The 20,713-nt window shown below is 48.0% G+C and overlaps 1 protein-coding gene and 2 pseudogenes across 1 annotated transcript; all 3 read right to left on the reverse strand.

The window, feature by feature from the left end:
- Positions 1-750: 750 nt before the first annotated feature.
- Positions 751-4,071, reverse strand: LOC120685056 (annotated as a pseudogene).
- A 1,357-nt stretch (positions 4,072-5,428) lies between these two features.
- On the reverse strand, positions 5,429-7,224 carry LOC120685057 (protein artemis-like). The gene is made up of 4 exons (XM_039966901.1): positions 7,087-7,224; positions 6,534-6,975; positions 6,254-6,444; positions 5,429-6,140 (listed from the first exon to the last, which is right to left on the reverse strand). Exons 1-4 carry the CDS (start codon positions 7,222-7,224, stop codon positions 5,559-5,561), a joined length of 1,353 nt encoding a protein of 450 aa, XP_039822835.1. The 3' UTR covers positions 5,429-5,558.
- Positions 7,225-11,147: 3,923 nt separating this feature from the next.
- Positions 11,148-12,456, reverse strand: LOC120685058 (annotated as a pseudogene).
- Positions 12,457-20,713: the final 8,257 nt, after the last annotated feature.

Consider the following 20,713-nt stretch of genomic DNA (forward strand, 5'->3'; position numbering starts at 1 on the left):
GGTTATGGAAATCTAGTTGACAAAACAAACATAAAGTTTTCTTCTGGCTACTACTCAAGGATCGCCTTAGCACGAGAAATTTACTAAGACGAAAAACAATGGTGCTTGATTCTTATGAGTGTGAACTATGCAACTCACGACAGGAGGAAACCTTGGAACACCTTTTCCTAAGATGTCCCTATGCAATTGCTTGCTGGAATCTCATAAATCTATATGTCGGCCCTCAAGTTTCAATTTTCAAGGCAATTGATAGTTTTAAGGGACAATTACATACGCCCATTTCATTGGACATTATCATTTTGCTTTGTTGGGCTATCTGGACCTCCAGGAATGATTTCATCTTCCAGAATAATCCTGTTTCTCTCTCGTCGACAAGAGCAACATTCAAGAAAGAACTCACACTGCTTTTGCACCGTGTGAAGTCAAAACATAAAGCATGTTTAGCTGAATGGATCAACAACTTTGGATAATGTGTCTACATAGCGTGATCTTCTTTCTTTCTTTCTTTGTGTCTTGAGTTGGTTTGTAAAGACTCTTTTCCTGTTTATTTTTTAATATATCTATAATCAATAGGGGATGATCATCCCCTCCTGTTGCCTCAAAAAAGAAAAAACTCAAACCCAGTTTTCCACTCAGTCTTTCACAGAAACCCAAGTGCATCATCAGAAACTCACAGCATGATCTTACATAATACATGATTCGCTAACACTTGTGTGAGTATCATAACACAACAAGGAGACGGGATGGAGCTCAGGACTGGATAGGCTTGATCTTGAAGTGGAGATTGAAAATTGAAAACACGAGACACTTCTAGTCCTACGCACAAAGACATTGAGAGGAAAAGTTAAGAAACACATCTCATTTACAGTGCCATGTCCTGCGCGTGACAAAAGTAGGAAAAGTTTCCAGAAGAATTTAAACCAAAATAGACATGCAGCTCACAATGCAACACGTTTTGGACCACGTTCAAACTACAACTCAATGACTCAGATCAAAATTATATAATGCTGTCAACCATGAACATGATCCAGTAAGCAAGCCCGACAGAAGCTTATGGATGTGCTCATATAATCCTAGAGGGATGTATTTCATCATTTAAGGAGTTCAATTAAAATTGCAGACAACCAGTGAAGAAAGAGAGAATTACCTATGTGACCTAAAAAAATTATGACTTCCTTGCATGACCCTTTTTTTCTGAACTTACCTATCAGGCCCAAAAACGAATTTCGCTTACCTATATAGCCTTCCGGCCATTTCAGCCACTTACCGGTGTTAAGTGAGGGGTAAAATGACCATTTTTCCCCTAGCAAAAAAAAAGATTAAAGTGCAGAGTTTTATTTGTCTGTTTTTAATTTGGAGCAATATTGCTCATGGTTTAAAGTATTCATAATTGCATAAAATTTAAAATATATTATTTTTGAACATGATGATTCTCACCGTTCTAACTACATTCTTTTCATATGTTATTACTGGTAATTTCAGACACAACAAACCAACTAACCCAGTAGCTGTTTATCTAACCTCAAACTATTTCCTCCCAAAAAAATATTGAACTGCCAATAATTGACACCTCGATCTATTATGAACTCAATGAAGTCTAGAGATCAAGTCAAAATCAGAGCATCTGGCAGAATTCCAGAGAAGTGACTTTCATCAGTCAACTCTTCAGATTTACAGCATCATAATAATCTCTGCTTGGACATCTAAGTCGATTGCTAGGCCAGGAATGGTAAAGTGGCTAAATTTATGAAGGTCAGTTAGTACAAGAAAAAATATAAAACAAATATCCATGTTTACCCTGCATTCAGTTTGAACTTACAGAAATTATGGGATATGGTTCAGTATATGTTGATGAAGAGGAGATAGATGATTTCTTAGTAGTGGCAGTTATCCCACTATCTCAGGGGTACCAAAGAATCAGAGTGCAAAAACCATGTTCTAGACTAGTTTCCAAAAATGCCAAAAAAGAAAACATGATACTAGAGATAGAACAGTTCTTGAACTATCGAATATGCCACATTGAAACTCACAGTTTTCTTGAACCAACATTTTTTTAAAGAAAAAGGACACTCCAAAAGTAAACGAGAAATCAAAACAAAAAAGCTAAGGTATATATGCCTTTGCATAGGACTCAAAACAAAGAAGCTGTTGGAGGAATCGAGGGGTTGAGGTCGGCGAACATAGACAAGGTAGTAGAAGATCCGGAGGGCCTCCGTCATTGCTCGGCCCATGACGATCTCGAGTTCCTACCTGCCAATGCAGTTGGGCTTGGGCCAGTTGCTGTCGTCCTCCTTCATAGTCTGCGAAGTAAGGGGTGTCATGTCAGTAGCAAACCCTAGGTTTGAGATTGGGTGGGGAATCGGTTCGAGAAAGAGGAAGCAAGAAGGTGCTTACATCCCGGAGGACGGATGGGGAGACGAAGACCTCCTTGTGGATCCACTACCGGATTCCTCTTTGTTTGCCGAGTGCCTAGGGCACTCGGTAAATCCCTAAACACACTCGGCAAAGTCTTTGTTGAGTGCCGCCCACGGCATACACCACACGGCGAAGGAAGACTTGGCAAAGCCGTGTTTGCCGAGTGTATTCCGTCGGGCACTCGGCAAAGACTTTGCCGAGAGTTTCATCGGCCCTCGGCAAAAAAAATGGTTAGGGTAATGGAAACTTAATAGCAATGACCAGTTTGCTGAGTGTCGCAACGGGAGGGCACATGGCAAAGTTTACATGTTGCCGAGTGCTTTGTCCATTGCACTTGGAAAAGCCCCAACATTTGCCAAGTGCCCCGATCTGGGGCACACAGCAACATTTTTTTCTTCCTTTCATTTTCCAAACAAGATTTACTAAATTTTATTACAAATAATTTCAAAATACTTTGTCAAATAACTCAACAATTCCTATTCCATGCTTCTAGGTATAAAATCCATTATTTCACGCAGTTATAGCTTAAATTCATTTTATTTCATATAATTATTCTTATCTAAAATGTGTTTACGAAAATTTGTTCGAATTTTCTTTGGAAATACCATCCCAGATTCACTCAATAGTTCATATTTGATGCTTCAACGAAAAAACTTTTGTTTCGTAGAACTTCTTCGGAGATACTTCGTTTTGTAACCAACATACGTCAAAATTTTTGCAAAATCTTCTCAAATTTTTATCACATCCTCCACATATGATATCATTATATCATGACAAATCTCTTGATTTTTAGACTTTGTTTGATTTTTATAGAATTGAAAATCTATCCGGCCACATGTTCGTGGTCATGTTTCATGAACAAGATGTTCGAATTTTCCATTCAAATCTTCAACAATGACTCAAATTGAACTCAATAACATCAATATCATTTTTTCCATTCAATATAGTACATTATTCCAAACACTTGCAATCCAAATTTGAATTTTCCCCAAATAGCCTTTTACTGAAAGAAATTAACTAAATATACAAAATATAACAAAAAATATACCAAATTTTAATATGTAGTGCCTCGTGCCGTATGAGAACAGGGAAAAAAGTTTGGAAACTAGAAGATGAAGTTTTTTATAAAAAATTTGCCGAGTGCCATCGGGGACACTCAGCAAACTATCTTGTTTGCCGAGTGCAGGTCGTTTGACACTCGGCAAAGTTTAGACTTTGCCGAGTGCTACTAACGGACATTTGGCAAAGACTAACGGCCGTCACGGTGTCCGAACGGATGTGTGCACGGATACCCTGTTTGCCGAGTGCGTAATTGTTGGCTCTCGACAAAACTTCTATTTGCCGAGTGCCCCACACAAGGCACTCGGCAAACCGGGTATGTGCCGAGTGTTTTTCCTATGCCGAGTGTGTTATTTCATGCACTCGGTAAATGGCATATTTGCTGAGTGCCCGTGTTTTGATACTCGGCAAAGTCTCTAGCACTCGGCATATACCCGGTTTCCGGTAGTGATCATGGTGTTGTTCTTGTAGTTGAAGTTGTTCGCGTAGCGGGGCATGCCGTTGGGGCGGAACTTGAACTTGAGGAACTCATGCCCGAACTTGCCCTTGTGCCCCCATGTAGTAGCGCAGGTAGAACTCGCCGTCACCGCCGTTCAACAATTGAAAGAGGAAAATGTAGGTAATAGATTACTATACCCCGACATTCCTCTGTCATCGCAAATGGCCATGTTTTTATTCTGCTTGTCTCTGCGGTTCTCGCAATCCTTGGTCCAATGCCTAGAATCACCATAGACGAAGCAGACACCATCTTGTTGTTATTCTTCTACTTCAAAGAAGTCGTCTGGTTAGTGTCCCATTGGTTAGGCTTTTAGAGCTGCTTTTGCTTTTCCAAAAAGTGAAAAGCCAACCAAAGGGTTCGGCTGTGGCCAAGGGTCTCTTGCAAAAGCAGCTTTTCACCGATGAAGATTTCATAGCACCTGGAGACTTGCTTCCATCGGTTGTGATCCCCAAAATTACCCACCTTCCACCAAGGAAAAATTTCTCGGCGAGAATTTTCTGAGAAAACCGAAAATCCTGTTTCTCGGCGGGGTCCGGTTTTTTTACTTATCGCCCGAAATTTTCGGCCTTTTTGAATCTCCGCCCAAACCAAATTGGTGCAGCCAAATATCAGGCCACCCCGCTGCCTCCTAACACTAAATCTTATTCATATTCCATTCCCCATCTCTCTCGGTCCCTCCACGACTTTATAGGAAGCCATGGTGATAGCGGTGGCCATATTAAACAGACTGTTTGTTGTGATAAGGAAGTCATATTTATATGCATTGTTGTATCTTGTTTATACTATTAGATTGTTTGGAAATAATCTAGGTTACTTCCTGCATAAATTGAGAATTTTTTTCTAAATTTCATCCGAAATCAAAATGACAAATCCGATAATTTTCTCGCTGACCTCCGATTTTTTTTCCTTACCGGTAAGGAAAACCTTGCCTTCCACTCCTTAAGGGCGTACTGGTTAGCTCCTTTCCTGTTTCCTCGCGACGGGCACGTCCCCAACCTTGTGACAGTTTCGCGTCGCGGGTGCCTCCAGCCAACCTCGCGACCCACGCGACTGGCGGCGGTTCCAGGGAGTCTGCTGGCCGTCCTGCTTCTCCCCCACCCCGGATCTGTCGTCCCCGCCTGGTCTTCCCCTGCTCCACCTCCGCGCATGAGCTTTCGCCATCGTCCGCTCCGCCGCAAGCTCCACGATTGCAGGACCGCTCCGCCGCAAGATCCACCACCACGCGTCCGCTCCGCCACGAGGTCCGCCACCACTGCACGCCCGCTCCGCCGGCCCGGATAAGCTCCGCCGTCTGCTGCCGCGGGCGCGAGGCGAGCTCCACTGGCCCGGCCATGTGAGAGAGAAGACGAGAGAAAGGTTAGAGTCGAACAAGAGACAAAGGTGAAGATGCTGACGAGTGGGGTCCGCTCGTCAGTGATAGAGGGAGGGAGTTGAGTGGGTGGACTGTGAATGACATATGGGGTCAGCTAATAAGTGCTTTCAAAAAGCCATAGCTGTTTCACTAAACGACTTTCAGTTTTCTCATAGGTCATAGCCCATAACCTACAGCAGCCTTTTACACAGGCCATGGCTCATAGCTACTTTTTCAAAAGCTACAGCTTCTTCTCGTGGGAGGCATTCGTGAGGGGATCATGGCGTCCTCCGCCAATAACGGCGGCGTGGTAGACTCGACGCACTTGGGCTTCAGGATCCAGAGCGCCCGCTCCAGCTCTTCCCGGGATGAGTGCATCGACAGGCAGACGCGCCAGACGCCGTCCTCGTCCCGCATCGGCTCCCTGACCGTGAGCACAGGCTTCCGCTGCTGCTGGCTCCACGATTCTGATGCCTTGTAGTAGTTGGCGTACCACTGCGCGGACGCCCGGACGATGAGCGGCTCGGGCTGCTGCTGCGCACGCGCCAGCCCGAGGATCTCGGTGGCCCGCTCCGACAACCGGGGACGGAACAGGAGCACGTGGAAGCGGGTGGAGGACTTGGCGTCGTCGGCGGCGAGGATCTCCGGCGCCACGTGCGTCAGAGTGTGGTGGCAGTCCGAGTTGCTGTCCCTGTCGACGTATATCTTGGATCCGAAGGCCCTGGAGACCTCGATCAGGACGTCCTCGTGGCCCAGCATGTTGCAGACGAGGTACACCACCGGCGCGTTCGGGTGCTTCCTGATGCAACTGATCACCTGGAATGGAATTATCGTCAGAAGGAGAGTAGAGTTTGCGGTTGGGTGAGAAATTTAATTTGGCGCTGAATACAACAGAAGCGAGCGATGTGGGAATGAAACGGCAGCAGCACCTGTCGGATGGAGTCGTTCCTGGTGGGGAAGCGCAGGGAGCATCGCGCGAAGGTGCAGTCGAGGAAGAGCTCGTCGATGCGGCGGCCGGCGAGGAGGGGCATGAGAGCGCCGAGGCAGCCGGGGGTGAGGTGGCAGTCGCCGGTGTGCAGGACGGTGCCGAAGGGGCCTTGGAACAGGAACATCACGGCGCCTGCCGGGATCCGCCGCCGGTGGATTATATTGGTGGTTACCTGAACCGACGACGACAGAGGAGAAAGAGAGACGCGCGGATGGACAGACCTGGGCAGTGGTTGGCGTCGAGCGCGGTGACGAGGAAGTCCCCGTCGGGGTCGGGGACGCCGAGCGGCAGGCCGCCCACCTCCAGCTGGACGAACGCGGCGCGGTCGAGCTGCGGGAACTTGCGGAGCGTGATGACGACGGTGAGGCGGGAGGCGTAGACGGGGGAGGAGGCGGACACAACGCAGGTGGCGGTGAAGCCGGCGAGGTGGTCGCTGTGGGCGTGGGTGAGGAAGCGGTGGCGCTTCAGCGCCGAGGCTGGGGTCCACGTGTCCACCGCGAAGGGCAGCTCGCGGGGCATCTCGATCGCCTCCTCCCGACCTTCTCCGGCGAGCGATCCGCCCCAAGTTATCTCTTTTAGCGAGCCACCAGTACCAGCAGCTGGGGTGCATATATAGCTTTCAGTTACAGTTATGGGGCCGGAGGGTGAAAGTGAAATCAAGCACTAACAATGCAAAGTTTGCTTTTTACGTGCACCGCACCCGGGACGTACGGCTCAAGTAGCTTCGCCACTAAGTGAGCGTGAGCCGCCACCTTGGGTCCACGACGTACGCACTACATACCGACGGCACGGTGCAGGCGCTGCTCGGCGGCCAGGGAGGAGGCGCTCCGGCAGCACTGCTCCGTCGTCGCGCTCCTCTTCAACGGGAGGGCAGCACCTGATGAGGCTAGCTAGCTCATCCGTCTTCGCCATCTCTAGCTATATATGATATATGCTGCTGATCTGATCACCGACGTTGCCCTCCGCACTAGTAGAAAACACGCCAAAGGTCCATCCCAAAAATACCAGAATAAAGATGAACCGGTACCAATGCTAGTATTGGTACCGGTTCACCTTGGTACCGGTACTTTTGGGGTGGATGGGACCTATGGATGAACCTTAGGTACCGGTTGATAACACCAACCGGTAACCAGGGCTCTCCATAGGTACCGGGTGGTAACTTTTACATTAGTACCGGATGTTACCACCAACCGGTGCCTGTGGATGAGCCTTAGGTACCGGTTGGTGTTACCAACCGGTACGTTAAGAGTCTTAGGTACCGGTTGGTAACACCAACCGGTACCTTAGGCTTGTCCATGGGTTACTTCAAAAGAAAAATATCTATCTTCCCATCAGATGTGATGTGTAGGCAAGATGGTCAGAAAGGCACACGCGAGGCAAGTGATCTTGAGTTCGAATCCCGGCCAACTATTTTTGCCAAAAAATATAGCCTTAGGCACCGGTTCTTTTACCCGGTGCTAATGAACGCGACTATTGGTCTCGGTTACCGGGTACCGATTCAAAAACCGGTACTTAAGGCCCATACTAACCGGTGCCTATAGCCTTTTTTCTAGTAGTGCCGCTAGCTTGATTCAATCCGTTCATGTCTCTCCAAGACGTGTAATAATTATAATAAAGTAACTTAACGAGCAGTTCTAATTAATGAGTCTACCTGCGAAAGGGGCCTATAGCCTAGTGGTTGCAAGAGCCTCGGTAGCACCTGAGGTCCTGGGTTCGACTCCATACGGGAGCGAATATTCTAGAATTTAATGGAGTTTGTGCTTTCAGTGGTAGGCGATGTTCCCGTCGACAGCGAAGCACCTGTGGTGACTTCGTCAATCTCGAGGATTTGCCGGCTCAGTCTTCGAAGATGCTCATAGAGGTAGGGTTTGCGCTCGTGCGTTCATAGGGGTGAGTGTGTGTGCGGAGTGTCTGAGTTGTGCTGTGTAATCTCAAAAAAAATTAATGAGTCTACCTGAAATGACACGTATTTCGTCTCTATGATTTTTGGTACTGTAGCATAGCAAGTGTGTGTGTGTGTGGGGGGGTGTAATCCGGAAAGATTTGACAAAACTTTACATGAGAAACTAATTAACCATATATCTCTTGAAACCACTACTACTGAGTTATGTATGGCAGTATGGTTTCCTTCCTGAGATAAAATGGTCAGCCATGACTGAAGAATTTTAATATCCGTTTCTCGATTGCCGTCCGCAAATGACAGAGATAAGGGGGGCATGCATAATTGTAGCATGGAATATAATAGGCTGATAAACCTTTTAGTAAGCATGTTATTATGAAAAGAAAACAAGAAACAAGCATGCATATAAGAGGACACTGCACACGCACTAGCTAGTGAAGTTTGGTCTATAGTAAGTGTGTAGAAGGATTACAACATTTGAGTAAGCATGTATAAGAAAAATAAAACAACCCAGCTAGTACTGAATTGAACATTTCTTGACATAAACAGATGAGTATGCCGTGTACTTGATCATGTTATGCTGAACTCAGTTGAAAGAAACAAACAAGATGGTTTAGATCTATCTTTCCATAGCTCCAGCTAACTTAAACTGTGTCCTCTCCAAGAGAAGCCTCTAAATAAAGAAAAGTAGACTCAATCGGTAGGCTACTGCAGTGGAAAATAGACAGGAAAATAAAGTGGCTCTGCTGGTCCAAAATTATGCCAGTAGTACACAAATCAGTAAGGCAGCTGATAGGTATGTTTCAGAAGAAAGATCTTGTAACATCCCAGCCCAATGGGCCAAGATGGGCTGGGCCAGTTTTGGAGTTACTATAGCAAAATACTGTAGCTCAGGTAATGTAGCCGGCGGGGTACTGTAGCTTCGCCACAATATTCCCGGAGATAGTCCCATACTGGAAACAGTAGCTGAACCAGACCAGCTTAAAAGGCTGGGCCTGGGAAGCTAATAACTCCGGTTCGAACCTTTTGCGCGAAGCCAGGACAAAAGCGCAAGAGAGTTATTTAGCAGGTGTGAATTACTCAACATGCAGGTAAAAGACCGCATGGAAGGAAAAAGGTCTATCTCAGCATCTTCTTTCCTAAACTTGCTTTGGATCTTTTTTTGTTCCTTTTTTCTTTTGAAAATGTGCTTTGGCTCAGTTGATGATCCGTGCGGCAGCTGTATGGACAATTTGACTTTTGATGCCAAGGAAAGAAGCAGAGCTACCCCAATGCAAAGGTGAGGTAACAATAACATGGTCTTGTCCTGCTAGCAAAGAATGCTCATGCTCATCAAGATTAGATTGTGGGGATAATAAGCAAAAGCAACAATAAGGGCTCCTTTGGAACGCATGAGTTTCATAAGATTATCAGAGGAGTTTAGCTAGGTTCTCCTGGTGGTAGTCAGCCTGTCTGGGTCCTCCGGATCGACCTTCGGAAAATCGGCCTCTAAACACGTTCAACGAGAAATTACCAATTACTATATTCGGGAGACTATGAGTTAGAAAGATGCAAAGCGAGGTAAAAGAGAACTCCAAACAACTCCAATTAAGTCACCAACATTAAGACCTGCTGCTTTGCCGACCAGGTCGTCGCGAGGAAGAACAAGAAGCCCAAGGCAGCACCCCCACGTCAGGATCAGCCTCCCGATGATGAGGTTTCACGCTGAATCCCCTCTTCTTTGCAATGTTTCTTCTGCTCATGCTTTGCTAGATTCTGTGAATTTGGTCACTGTTTGGTTCAGTGGTTTGATTTCAACTCTGCATTTCTGAACTTGTGAACACTTTCCCATTTATGCATGTTAATTTTCTGGTTTCTTTCTTCTCTAATTAGTGCAAAGAGGTTGAGGCATTCAGCGAACATGCTGACAATGAAATGCGAATGTGTCACACCTATCGGATCAAGGCTCTTGAGAAAAGTCCCACACACATCACAGAACACCTCCAAACCAACCAAGTGTATAGTAATCACATCATTAGTCCTTAGCACACCTTGAGAGTGTTAGTGCTAGGTTAACTCGTGAGAGAGTGCAAGAAAGCAAGGTGTTGTACCTTGCGTGCTGTGCTTGAGAGCTGCTCAAACTTGTATCTTGGTGCGCCGGCCCCTTTGGAGCTTTGGAGGCTCGCTGACAAGTCATCGACCCTCCAGCTTGGTGTGGAGCGGCGTTGACGGCTTTGTGCGGGGGACATAGAGACCCCCATCCTTCGTGGACAAACCCCTTAGTGGAAAGCGGGATCAAGGTGACCGGGAACTTGACGTGTGCCTTGGTGACCTAGCCTTTGTGGCAAGTCAAGGTATCCCCCAGGCCAAAAAAAAAAAAAAAAAAAAAAAGTCAAGGTATCCCCAGAAGAGACTTGGTTGCCGGGAAGCAATACTCTTGATTGAGTGCTTCAACAACATAGATTAGGGGTGATTTTTGTGCCTACCGATACCACGGTATACATCCTTATGTCGAGAGTTTGCTTCCTCTCATCCCCTCTTTACGTTTCAGCATTTCATACTTGCAACTTGTGTGTCTTTACATTTTTAGTGTAGTGTCTTGCTAAGATTGGCTATAGGTTGCAAAACTCTTTTGGGACGAGGGTTTCACACTAGATGAACTTTAGTTGCACATCTATATAGCATGCAATAGTTTAATTTTATATGCAAACTAGTTGAAGCTTTAGGTTAAGGTTTTAGATTGCCTAATTCACCCCCTCTTCCTCTTAAGCTACGAGCACCCGATTCTTTTCAATATCTTTCATCGTCAGTCAAGTAGACATGACCTGGCTTCCATGATGGATATTCTTCAACACCGAGACAATACGACTGGCTATACCCAGGGAATAATACATGGTCATGCAAGCTATTAATTTCCACCAGCTCTTTTGCTTCCACGACAATACTACTCACTTAATCATGAGCTAATCTTTGTAAGATTGGGTGTTATCCATATGGGAGCAGGCCAGCTGCACCAACACTGAGGAGGCACAACTTCTTCAATGGTGTTACTTTCCAGGTTGAAAACACATATATCACGGCAATTTATGTTTTTCCAAAATGCAATAAATCTTTCGTTGTCAGTCAAGTAGACATGATTTGCCTTCAGTGGTGGATATTCTTCAGCACTTACACAATACGACTGGCTATACCCTAGGAACAACGCATGGTCATGCAAGCTGTCAACTTCCACGAGCTCTTTTGCTTCCATGTCAACTTTATATAACGTGATTCTCCTAGTTTCCTTTCTGATGTCTGCAGGGACATCGTCACTCTCAACTATGGCGTCCTGTTCCCTCCAAACTACCAGTAATTCTCCTGATGGTGTCTGAGTAATGTATATGTGTTCATAAATATAATTCTTCGTGCCTTCCATAATCACCTTCCTTAAGTTAGTGGGGCCAGTGAGATCAAAAGCATCAATTCCGGAAGCTGCTGTCACGGCATACAGTACGCCATCCACATAGATGCAGTCTTCATAGGCAGCGGTTGCTGGCAGCCGTGTGTCCAAGTTCATATGGTTTGTCGATCAAGACCACAATGTAGCTTCCTGAAGAGGCATCATCAGAGAATACAAATGCCTTCAGATAGAGGCCATCACGCAGCTCATGGAGAGCATCGATTGTTGGGTCACGAAAAACCTCTTCTCCACTGAAATGCGACAACTCATATTCCTGAATTACACCGGCATCGTCCAAGATGGGCTTCACCTGCTCGATGGTGGTCACCGGCGGGAGGGCGATCCGCTCACCGGTTATCGGATTGACCATGTGCAGCTCCGATCTCTCGTCGGCGGTGACCAGCCAACCATTGGAGGAGCCAATCAGATACCAACTACGGATCGCCGGCTCCGGGAGCGTGAGCCTGTAGACTCTGTCCTCCGCGAGGTTGTAGAGGCAGGCAACGTTGTCAGCGTCGGATTCAGTGGTGTAGAGGAGGAATGGTGTCTGAGGTTGCCTATACAATCCAGAGCTGCGCAGGCTGGTGTAAGCTACGTTCCACGAGGAACATACAGAACTGGCACGCAGCAGGTCAGGGATCTCTAGCAGGGTAAAGATGTCCATCAGGATGTCCACCCGCAGTTCAGGGGACTCGCTGACATCCTTGAGCGATGGTCCTGGTGGATGAACATGCTTAATTACCTGGAGGGCCTTCAGTAAACTCGGAGAGGAGGAAAGGAAGAACTTGGAAAAAGCTTGCAAGAACAGATGGCGAAGGCTCATCATGGCAGCTCTGCTGGTGCTGTACATCTTCATTTGTATTGGACAAAGCTGAAATTGGATGTCTCGCTCTTGCTCTCGCTTCGACAAACTGTTGCAAATGATGCAATCTGCTGGCTCTCAACTTTCAGTTATATAGGTCAGCAACTCCAAGCAAATTCTGAGTCCAAAATAGTGGGGAAATCAGAGTCCGGAACAGTACAGGCAAATTCCGAGATCGACTCCGTGGAGGTCTCAATCCAGCCTCGACCGCGTGGCGCACGGCTGGTGCTCCCGGTGGCGAGCGCACACAGACCGGCGACTGCAGCGTTGCGCCGAGCCCCGCCAAGATGGAGCCGAAAGAGGACCCCGCCCCGCCAGGCGCCGTGCCGCCTGGCGTCTCCGACGCCGTGCTCGTCCAGCCCGACCTCGGGCTCGCGGCTTCAGTACCTGCAGGCGGGAGCGACGAAGCCGGCGAGGCCAGCTCCCCTGCGCGACGTAGTCGACAGTTCGTCGCGGGGAACAAGAAGGCGAAGGCCTCCAAGCAGCAGTCGCCGCCCCTCCGGATCGCCCACCTGGCCGCAGAGGCCAACGAGAACGGCGAGAGGGGAAGGACGCCGCCGCCACGCCCGGCGTCGTCCTCGTGGCTCACGGCTGGCGCACGGGTGGTGCCGAGCGCATCCAGACCGGCGACCGCGGTGTGGCGCCCGGCCCCTGGAAGCACAGCCGCGAAGCCACATGCATGAAACCAACTGAAGAGCAATTGAGCCAAATGTGAGCACATTGTACAGTAGATCTCTATCTCTATCTTATCTATCTTATACTACTTAAAAAGGGAGTAAAACTTTTTTTTGTTCATTCTCTCTCCCCCTCGTTTCGTTTCTTTTCGAGGAACGTATCTAGTGCAAACCACAGTTTTTGTGAAAACTCGTGCAAACCACGGTAAAAAAGTCATCTAAATTCACCCAAAAAATCACATATATAGATGATATGATGATACACAACCTTGTAAAATATTTTGTCCAAACTTAACTTTGTTTGTGAGATATAAAAATAATAAATTTCTAACAAATCATTTGGACAGCTTTTTGGTTTCAAATTTGTTATTTTTATATCTCACAAACGAAGTTTAGTTTAGATAAGATATTTTATAAGATTGTATAGCACTATATCATCTACATGTGTGATTTTTTTTGTGAATTTAGATGATTTTTTTACTATGATTTCCACAGATTTTCACGAAGTTGTGGTTTGCACGAGATATTCCCTTCTTTTCGTTCCGTCCGCTCTCTTCGTTTCGTTCCGTCCGCCCGCTCGACCGCGCTGCCCGCCGCGGCTCCCGCGCGTTGGCCGCCGCCGCTCCACCGCGCAGGCCACGCTGCTCGCCTGCGCCACTCCTCCTCCGCCCCGCGCGCCCCTGCCTCCCCGCCGCCTCGCCACTCCCTCGCCGCCAGGAACTGCTCTGCCTCGATCTCAGCCGAACTGCTCCGGCCCGATTTCAGCCGCCCCAAACTGATCCGCCCCGATCTGCCCCATCCCGAACTACCCCGCCCCGTCCCGAACTGCCTCGAGCTCCGCCTCCTCCGCCCCCGCACCCCTGTCTCTTCCGCCCTCGCGGGCAACAGCTGAAACCGGTGGCGAGGGCTGTGGATCCAACTGCTGCGGAGGAAGGGGCGGAACCGCCGCCGCCGCTAGAGCTCGGGACCGGCGCGCTGACGGGCGTGGACATCTATCATGTCCTCCCCATCTCCGTATTCGAGCCCAGCACCGTCGGCACACCCGCCCGCCCGCCCCACCCGAGCCTCGGGTGTTCGCCGTCCTCGCCACGAACCCCCCCCCCCCCCCCCCCCCACCGTGCGTCAGCCGTCCGCCCCCCCACCGTGCGTCAGCCGTCCGCCACCCCACCGCGCCGATGCGGCTCGACCGTCCCCGACGCGATGCCCAGCCTCTCCACCTCGCGCAGCCGAGCTCGAGTCGTGTGACGGCATGGCCATCGATGACGCTTCGGTGCAAGCACCATCAAGCCGCCCGGCGACGCAGCAGTCTCCTGCTACGCTGACAGACACCATCGTGGAGGTGCAGAAGCAGCTAAAGCGGAAGAGGGCCTCCACAACTGCATCAAGCTTGCATCCGAGAACGTACGCTCCGTGCCCACCTCCCAAACCTAGGTCGCTTTTTGCCCTTGCTAAGGCTGTTCGTTTTGTTCATTCCCGGTAAAATCTGGCAGAAAATTAACCAGAAGAACACGTGGGAGCTGGGCTCATCGACCATCTCTGCGAGATCATCCAGGTGGGGGAGGAGGACCACGACACCAACTTACAGAAGGTACAGACCTGCAAAGGATCTTCCGTTTCCTACTTTTATTCTTCTTACCAATATTTTCTGGATAGGAGATTCGGCTGCGAATTGAGTTTCTTTGGGATTATGTGGTGCTTTTACTTTCCAGTTTGAGCAAAAGTTTACTTCTTTATTGGAGTGTCCCATCATATCCATTATTCCAAATTACTAGCTTTTATGCTGAGTATCACTGAATTTCTTAAGTTAACAATTCAAAAGGATGGTTGCATACATGATGGATTCATTGGTTTACTGAGACTACCATGTTCTCGATAATGTTATCCTAAAAAGATATGCTGCTTCGTTATCATCATCTTCTAATTTGGTGATTGTTGAAAAAAAATTTGAAGACAGGCCAAAATAGAGAACCTGCATACTTTTGCTTCTTTAAGTGAGTATGTATCCAGTGCAAATTAGTCGCATTATGGTGAGTACTTGAAGTTGGCATGCATAGGATTGATAAATTACAAAAAAGATCATTGCTCTAAATTGATTGGACGAAGAGAATGAAAAGATTTTAAAGACCTCCATATTGTTGCCCATATTGGAACGGTTCTGCTTGTCTGTTTTTCCTTGGGAGAAATTGCTCAAAATCACAATAAACGAGTACTTACATTTGCTCTGTTCTTGCAGTTTTTGCGCTTAAAATGTTAGAGCATTGCATGGTTGTAAGATTTTTTTATATATATTGATACTATTTACTGTATTATTCTTGGATAACATACTGCTGCTTCACTATGATTTTCTGATTTTGATTGTTGCCGTTAAAGATGTGGAAGACAATAGCAATGTTGAATCTGCACAAGATGAGAGAATCATCAATGGAAGGAGGTTATTGAACGCAAAATGTGGTTTGATGGTGGAAACATGTCCGGCAATGCTTTGGTTTGCTGCTTGCTTGAGGAGAGCAGTCTTGGGCTGACTAAGTTGGTGGACAAGATATATCACATATGAGAAGATGAGAGTATTGGAGGGGTGTGTTGACTGCTTCGGTCTGTAGCTGATCTATCCTGCTCGTTGGGCAGAGGATTATGCACGGGAAATCTTCCACGGATGCTGATGTGTTGGAAGATGAATCAGAGTCAGCTTTTTGGTGCTGGGAGGTAAGATGGTGTTCCTTTACAACTTGGTGTTCTTTTGATTCGATTTGCCTGTATTTTTCATCAAAACTAAATCTTTTTAATACATATGCAGATGAGATGTGAAGCTGATGCTTTTGAAAATCCATGATAGGATCACGGGCAATGGCTAGAGTCCCTATCATAATCTATGTGTTGTAATTTCCTTTTTGTTTGTTTGGTTTTCCTCTACCCCCCCCTCCCTCCTCCATCTGTAAGTATTCCTGATGAGGATAAAAGTAACGGTACCCCTAAACCGTCTGCCAAGACTTAACCGCCAGGCCGCGTCCATCAACGAGCCAATTAGCAGCCACTGATTGGGCCATCGCGGCCCAGAGGCAGCCCGACAAGGCCAGGGGTGGCCCACGCCTTGTACGAGGGTCCCACCTCGCCGACCCCTGACCCCCGCGGGAAGGGTTCCGCCTCGCACGACCCTGGCGGGAAGGTTTCCACCTCGCCCGACCCCCATCCCCCGAAGGGGGGGGGGGGTCGGCCTCGCCACGACGGCATATGATGACAAGTCTCCGGGAAATGAGGAGCGCCCCCGCAATCAACGGACGCGACCCCGAGAGGACGGGGACGTGACCGCCCCACGCCCCCATACGGACCGGAGAGGGTGGCGAGTCAGCCCGTGTCATCCGGTTGGAGACGTGACCTGCCCACTATGGCTGACATCATCAACGGTGGGAATAGTGATGTGCGCTGCGCCGAGACACGACGGGGCGCCATACCCCACAGTTGATGAACAGGAACCCTGCACCCCCATGCCGACGCGACTGGCACAGTATCGGCTTGGCAGGCGGACACCCCGCTGTCTTAGTCAAGACAGGTCGACAGGACCCGTCGAAGACCATAAATGGCGGGTAGGTGGTAGGTGGGGGTCGGGAGTCGCCCGACCCCATGCCTCTCTTTCTCCTTCAATGTAAGCGTCCCTACCTTGGACTATAAAAGGGAGGAGAGGCACCCCGTGGAGAGGAACTCGACTCGATCCAAGGCGACTCAACCGATTCAATCCGATTCAGACTCCAACCGATCCAACTCGAACACACTCGCACAACCGCACGCACGAACACCAGAGACTTGGGACCCTTGTTCCCTCTCTCTCCCGTTTGTAACCCCTACTGCAAACCTGAGTGCAAGAGCGCGAGCTCGAACTGGACGTAGGGACATTCCGCCCGAACCAGTATAAACCTTGTGTCTTATCCTTGCACTACCATCTGAACCAGTGACGCGCGTACAAATTTACTAGCCGGCGATTCGGAACGCCGACAATTCCTTTCTCTGTACAGTTTTCCCTAAAAAATTATTGGTCTCAAAACCTTTTACTGCCTGCAGCAACACACGGGTATAAATCTAGTCATGATTTTAAATAGATTGGAGAAAAAGAATCATCTAATTTATTTGGAGTTCATATATGAGAGTGAGATAGACTTGTTTGAAATTTTAAATAGTAAAAATTAAAATATAAAAGGCTACTGTTCTGATGAACTTTTTTTTTCAAACGACGGTACAAATGCTTGGGAAGGATTTGTTCTGTTAACCATAACCAGACTCAAAGCATTTGGCCTCCTTACTTCCCAAAGGTTTTGTTCCATTAATCCCCTCCACAAGGGGATTGGGAAGGATTGGAGGGGATTGAGGGGGATTTGACTTGTTGGGGATTTGGGGGTGTGTTTGGTTTGGCTTTGGTGGGTGCTTTTGCTTTTGAAAAAGCCCACAGCCAACCAAAGGGCTTGGCTTTCACCCAAAGCTAACAGTCATCAAGGTGCTTTTGCCAAGTACAAAACTGAAAGCAGGTTGGAGGGTGCTTTTACCGGCTGTGGGAGGGAAGTTTGACGAGAATTACCTGCCTGCCATTCGTTATCAAGCGTACCGCTTCGTTCTTTTCCTTCACATCCGCTTCCCCGCTCCTGTCATCCCTGGCCGCGCGCCCGCTCCGCCACGCAAGCTCCTTCGAAGCATCGGGCGCTCCTCCGCCGCCGCCACCACGCGAGGTCCCCGCCGCTGCAGCCATGAGCTCCTCCGCCTACCTCCCCCCTGCCCCAAGCTGATGTCCCCTACCACCGGAGCTCCGCCCACAGCCCTCTTCCCCTACCGGGCGGGGCAGCCACTTCCGGCATCGATGACGCCATTGGCGGCGGCAGGGCGTCGACGGTGGATGCAAAGGAGAAGGGGAAGGAGATGTGGATGGCGGCGCCCGCTCGTAGCCTCCGCCACTGTGCCCAGGCCGGAGAGGACCGGCCGGTCCGCCTAGGCGTGCGAGCCCTGGCTGCCACTGCTCCTTGGTGTCTTGGCCTGTGAGAGGAAGAATGGGCTGATGAGCGGGGCCCGCTCGTCGATGAGAGAGGGAGAGAGTTGAGTGGGGAGGGCTGTGGATGACACATGGAGTCCACTTAATAGTTTTCTCAAAAGCCACAACTGCTCAATCAAACGACTTTCAGCTTCTCACAGCCCACACCTCACAGTAGCTTTTCTACAGCCCACCGCCCACAACTACTTTTTCCGAAAGCCACAGCTCAACCAAACACCCACCCAATCCTCTTCAATTCCCTACAAACCAAACAAGCCCTAAGTATTGTAGCGGGCTTGGGCAGCCATCACCCGGAGCTCAAGCCTTGCTGCCTGCTGGAGCCTAGAGGGCATTTCTGTGGCGGCCGACAGTGCTAGAGGACAACTTTGCATAGGCTTAGCTGAAGGACGTCGAGATCAGCCCATTGGCCTCTTCGCCTTTGCGGCAAGAGAGCGTTGCCGCGTCGATCATTGGAGTTAGGGCTTGGGTGGCTCCATGCACTACTACCAAAAGGATTTTAAGGGACAGGTAAAAATATATTTTTGGGGGCGGGTTCAATACCGGCCTCTAGTTCTCACAGTTAAAAATCGACTACAAATGTATTTGTGGGGGTGGGTCATGGCCTCACCCACCCATGACCCAACCCTACAAATTATTTTCAAGAAAATAAAAGAATAGAAAAAAAACTCAAAAACAGCAAAGGAAAAAATATCCAAGCTAACGAGCCACCACCAAAAGCCCATCTACTATCGAGGTAAAGTTTTTTTTTGATAAAATATGCACACTTAAATAAATCGGGGTTCAAACTGCTTACCTCAAGCCTCGCGCATAGCCTCATCTCCAGCATACTACACAATCACTTGTGACTCTATAGGATATGCTATTCTTTTATATTAACTCTAAAATAGATTTGTAGGGGCGAGTGAGACCATGACCCGCCCCTACAAATCCATTTCCAGGAGCGGGTGACGCCATCGCCCGCCCCTAAAAATATTTTTCTATTTTATTCCGTAAATACATTTAAATCTTTAAATATAGTTGAACAAATAAAAAATAAAATTTCTACACTATGATTATTATGAACTATAGATACATAAAAATATACCAAATATATTTCAGTGTATATAAAGGTTAAGATCGTGGAAACTTGAAAATATAACTTGAGTTGTATGAGATATTATATAGTCCTAGCCATACGTAGGGCACAACTAGCAAATAATCTTGTGATACTAAATGTTCTTAAATGAGTAATATATAAACTACAAAATTTTAGATCTTACCACTAAAACTTTGATATGGAACTACTCTACATTCTACATCCGAGGCACTACGGGACTGTGCCTATTTGCCGTGTGCCAAGGGCACACGGCAAAGGCCGCTTTACACTCGGCAAAGTGTTTGCCGAGTGTAACACACGGCAAACAACGGCCGGCAAAGAGCTAGTTTGCCATGTGCTACATTTCGGGCACACGGCAAACACTTTGCCGTGTGCAATATTAGGCCGACGGCAAAATAAAGTGCAGTGTCCAACACCACGTGGCACAGTCTGTTTGCCGTGTGCCGTAACGCTTGGCACACGGCAAACACGGACCCTTTGCCGTGTGCCCTGTCCCAGGCACACGGCAAATAATGCCACCTTTGCCGTGTGCCACGTGGACAGGCACACGGCAAAGAATGGTAGATTTACCGTGTGTCTTGCCGTGGCACACGGCAAAAAATGGCGGCACACGGCAAAATTAATTTTCAGATTCATTTTTTTTGTTTAATCACAAATATTTCAGATTCCAATCAAATTAACATCACAGGCAATTCATATATATTGCATCAAATGTCACGATCATTTCATATATCACAATTTGCATCACATTCAATCCATAGAAGTCCAAATGCAAATATCGCAATGCATACAAACTCAAATGTAGTCGATACAAGTCCATCAAGCACTGGTAGTTCATACATGTCCATACAAGCACAAGTTCAAACGATAGTCTATACAAAGAGTGCATGTCCATACAACCACAACTCACGACTACGGCGGCGGCGGCGGCGGGTGCTGGAACTGCTGTATGTAAGTCACCCAATGAGGAGGCGGCCACACATTCTGAGGCATCGGCGAAGGGGACATTTCTGTTGGCCCATCATTTGATGCCGCCGATTGAGGCTGCAAATTCAAAGTCATTAATTTGAAATCTTTGTTTCTAAGTCTTTGTTTCTAAGGCATTGTTTCTAAGTCATGATAGAGTTGTCTATTAGTCAAATAACGATAAATGAAATTAGAAAGTTGTGAAATCACTCACAGGAGTAGGGGTAGCTGCACGCGTAGGGATATTAGTCTGGGTGAATTGCGGTGGCGAAAGACCCATTTGCGAGCCCAGAGTCTGCATGAACTGAAAAGCCAGGGCCAGCTGCATCTGATTCTGCTGGGAGGCTTCCTGTGTCTGCCGAAGGTTTTGCTGCATCCTCTCCCGCTCGGCCGCCCACGCCTGCTGCTATGCCGCCCACGCCTGCTGCTGTGCTAGGAGCTGTGCTTCAAAGTCCC

The sequence above is a fragment of the Panicum virgatum genome, chromosome 8N, assembly GCF_016808335.1.
Source record: "Panicum virgatum strain AP13 chromosome 8N, P.virgatum_v5, whole genome shotgun sequence".
Taxonomy (NCBI): Eukaryota; Viridiplantae; Streptophyta; class Magnoliopsida; order Poales; family Poaceae; genus Panicum; species Panicum virgatum.

Coding starts and splice junctions, on each gene's coding strand:
- LOC120685057 (XM_039966901.1), bottom strand. CDS start 7,224: ATGGCGAAGACGGATGAGCTAGCTAGCCTCATCAGGTGCTGCCCTCCC. Junction 6,976..7,086: donor CACCGTGCCGTCGGTATGTA/GTGCGTACGTCG, acceptor TTGCATTGTTAG/TGCTTGATTTCACTTTCACC. Junction 6,445..6,533: donor CGACGCCAACCACTGCCCAG/GTCTGTCCATCC, acceptor GGATCCCGGCAG/GCGCCGTGATGTTCCTGTTC.